General features: G+C 37.7%; 1 protein-coding gene across 1 annotated transcript; it reads left to right on the top strand.

The window, feature by feature from the left end:
• Positions 1-2,101: 2,101 nt before the first annotated feature.
• On the top strand, positions 2,102-3,148 carry LOC127123527 (secreted RxLR effector protein 161-like). The gene is made up of 3 exons (XM_051053738.1): positions 2,102-2,601; positions 2,876-2,948; positions 3,071-3,148. Exons 1-3 carry the CDS (start codon positions 2,102-2,104, stop codon positions 3,146-3,148), a joined length of 651 nt encoding a protein of 216 aa, XP_050909695.1.
• The last annotated feature ends 206 nt before the right edge of the window (positions 3,149-3,354 follow it).

The raw sequence follows: 3,354 nt of genomic DNA, 5'->3' as shown, positions 1-3,354 counted from the left end.
GAGATTAACGTCTCTTTCTAATTGAGGAAATCCATTTGCAGAACTTTAACTTGGCTTAAACGTTACTTCATCATGATTAACAATTCTGATTAGAGTCTTTGTGTATCTGGAGAAATTGGCTTCTGATGTTATTTCTTGAATGTTCAGATGGCGCTGATAACTTCAGAGTTTGCAGAAGACATTTGTTCAGAGTCAGAGCTTCTAGACTTTACTTCATGTTCAGATGCTTCTGATATTTTGTAGTTTTGTCCAGAGTCAGAGCTTCTTGAAACGAGATTTCACTTTAGATGCTTCTGATACTTGAGATTTTGCATCTGATCTTGTTTTGCATCTGATGACATCATCAGATTTATTTCTTCTTTCTTTAGAACCCTGCACACTTAGAAACTTTTCGTTAGGGTACCACTTTTGGTTTCATCCTTTGTTATCATCAAAATCATGGAATCTATTGTAGAACTATTTTTGTTCTTACACAAACTATGGAAGACGGAGGTTGAGAATCAGAGGGAGAAAAATCAAGTATTTGCGGTCTGATAATGAAACTGAATACACATACAAGAAGTTCATGAATTTATGTGAGGATAATGGAATCCAGAGGCACTTTTCTGTGAGGAAGACACCACAGTGGAATGGTGTTGCAGAGAGGATGAACAGGACACCGACGGAGAAGGCAACGTGACTTCAGTTGAATGTTGGTCTATCAAAAGGTTTCTAGACAACAACACTCAATGTGGCATGTTATCTAGTCAACAGATCACCATGAGCTTCATTGGATGGCAAAGTTGCATAGGAGGTGTGGACATGTAACCCCATTGATCTAAGTAATTTGAGGATTTTTGGGTGTCCAGCATATGTGCATATTTCCAATGAGGATCAGTCTAAACATGACCCAGTCAAAATAGTGCATCTTTATTGGCTACAATAAAGGTGTGAAGGGGTACAAGTTATGGGATCTGGTTAAGAAGAAAGTGGTTGTCAGCAAAGATGTTATATTTGATGAGCAATAAATGTTGAAATACTTATATGTGACAGTTGTGTCAGATATTGATGTAGAAAGTTCCAGCCAGGACAAGATTCAAGTGGACATTGAGGAGCCACTAGTGAGTTAAAGACAGATTGTAGCCCAACAACAGGATGAACCAGATTTAGATTCAGGTGGATTACAAGATTCAGGTGGAGTACAAGATTCAGGTGGAGTACAAGACTATACACTTGTGTGTGATATGGAGCTCTATCGTATTACACCTCCAGTCAAATATGGGTTTGAAGACTTAGCATCATATGCTCTTCTTACTAGTTCAGGAGACCCTTCTACATTTCGAGAGGCTATGGCTAGCCAGGAGAAAGATAAGTGGAAGGATGGTATGGTGGAGAAGATGGAATCCTTGAAAAAGAATGAGACGCGGGATCTTGTCCAGCTGCCACAGGGAAAGATAATTATTGGTTATAAGTGGGTGTATAAGAAAAAGCCAACAGTAACAGAAAAAGAAGGGAAAAATTTCACGGCTCGCCTAGCTGCAAAAGGGTATTCACAGTAGAAGGGGATTGATTATGATTAGATTTTCAGTCCGGTCATTAGACACACTTCTATTAGAGCAGTATTGGCCCTGGTAGCCAGCAGGAATATGCATTTAGAGCAAATGGATATGAAAACAACTTTCCTCCATGATAATCTAGAGGATAAAATATACATGGAAAAGCCTGAGGGATTCAATGATAATGGATATAACAAACTTGTTTGCAAATTGAATAGGTCTTTGTACGGCTTGAAGCAGTCTCCAAGGCAGTGGTACAAGCGCTTTGATTTATACATGCCCCGGAGTGACTATAGAAGGTGTGATTATGATTGTTGTGTTTATGTGAGGAGCTGTGATGATGGCTCTTTTATTTTCCTGTTACTTTATATTGATGATATGTTAATTGTTGTCAACCATTTGCATGATGTAAATGAGTTGAAGACCAAGTCGGATAAGGAGTTTGATATGAAGGACCTAGGTGTTGCAAAGAAGATTTTTGGGATGAAAATCCACAGGGACCGGGGAGCTAATAAATTATGATTGTCTTAGAAAAGCTATGTTAAAGGTGTTTTGAAAAAATTGACATGAGCAGAGAAACGCCTATGAGTACTGCATTGGCAAATCATTTTAAACTCTCTTTGGAACAATATGTGAAGACTGACTCAGAAATTGAAGACATGTCTAAAATTCCTTATTCTAGTGCAGATGGTTGTTTGATGTATTTTATGGTTTGCACTAGACCGAATTTGGCTCAAGTCGTTAGTCTAGTGTGCAAGTTCATGTCCAAACTAGGGAAGCAACATTGGGAAGTAGTCAAGTGGATCCTAAGGTACTTGAAAGTTATAATACATCATGGTATCATGTTCAACAATGAGCAGGGTGTTCCATCAAATGTGGGATATGTGGATTCTGACTATGCAGGTGACCTGGATGATAGGAGGTCTACAACGGGGTATGTCTTTACTCTTGTGGGGGGACCTACATGCTGGAAATCATCAGTTCAATCCATAGTAGCTATTCTTACAACTGAGGCAGAATACATGATTGTAGATGAAGCCGCAGAGGAAGCATTATGGCTTACAAGGTTAGTGAAAAAGTTGGGTGTTGAGTAAGGTAGAGTTTAATTGCATTGTGATAGTCAGAGTGCTATCTATTTGACGAATAATCAGGTGTATCATGCTAGGACCAAGCATATTGATGTGAGGTTCCACAAGATCAGGAATTGTTGGCGTCCAAACAAATATTACTTCAGAAGGTTCACACTTTAGAGAATGCGGCCGATATGTTGACCAAGCTAGTCACCAATGACAAGTTCAAACATTGTTTGGACGTATTACATATTTCTCAGTGTTAAGCAGGTGGTGTACTGCATCACTCTCCAAGACGAATCGTTACGCAAGAAGTCTTCATAAATGTTTGATATTCGCCCAGGTGGAGATTGTTGAATATGACTCATACTGTTGAGATAATTATGGGTTGTTGAGATAACTATGGGTTGTTGAGAGTATAACTCATATTGTTGAGATAATTATGGATTGTTGAGATAACTATAGGTTGTTGAGAGAATAGTTAATATTGGTGATATAATAATGGATAGAGATAATTTTTTGTTGAGAGAAACTATGGATTGAAGTTTTAGATACTCGAAAACCTCGTATTATATAAATGACTTGTAATACTGTAATCTATATTTAATTTAAAAAACATAAATAAAAGGAACGGTAACTACTCTATAGTTATAGACGTAGGCAATTTAACCGAACTAGAAAATTTAACTGAACTAGACAATTTAACTGAACTGCGTAAACAAAAATTTTGTGTGTTTCTCTTTGATCTA

The sequence above is a fragment of the Lathyrus oleraceus genome, chromosome 2, assembly GCF_024323335.1.
Source record: "Lathyrus oleraceus cultivar Zhongwan6 chromosome 2, CAAS_Psat_ZW6_1.0, whole genome shotgun sequence".
Classification (NCBI taxonomy): domain Eukaryota; kingdom Viridiplantae; phylum Streptophyta; class Magnoliopsida; order Fabales; family Fabaceae; genus Lathyrus; species Lathyrus oleraceus.
The sequence above is the reverse complement of the archived record's forward strand: the minus strand, read 5'-3'. Positions and strand labels throughout refer to the sequence as shown.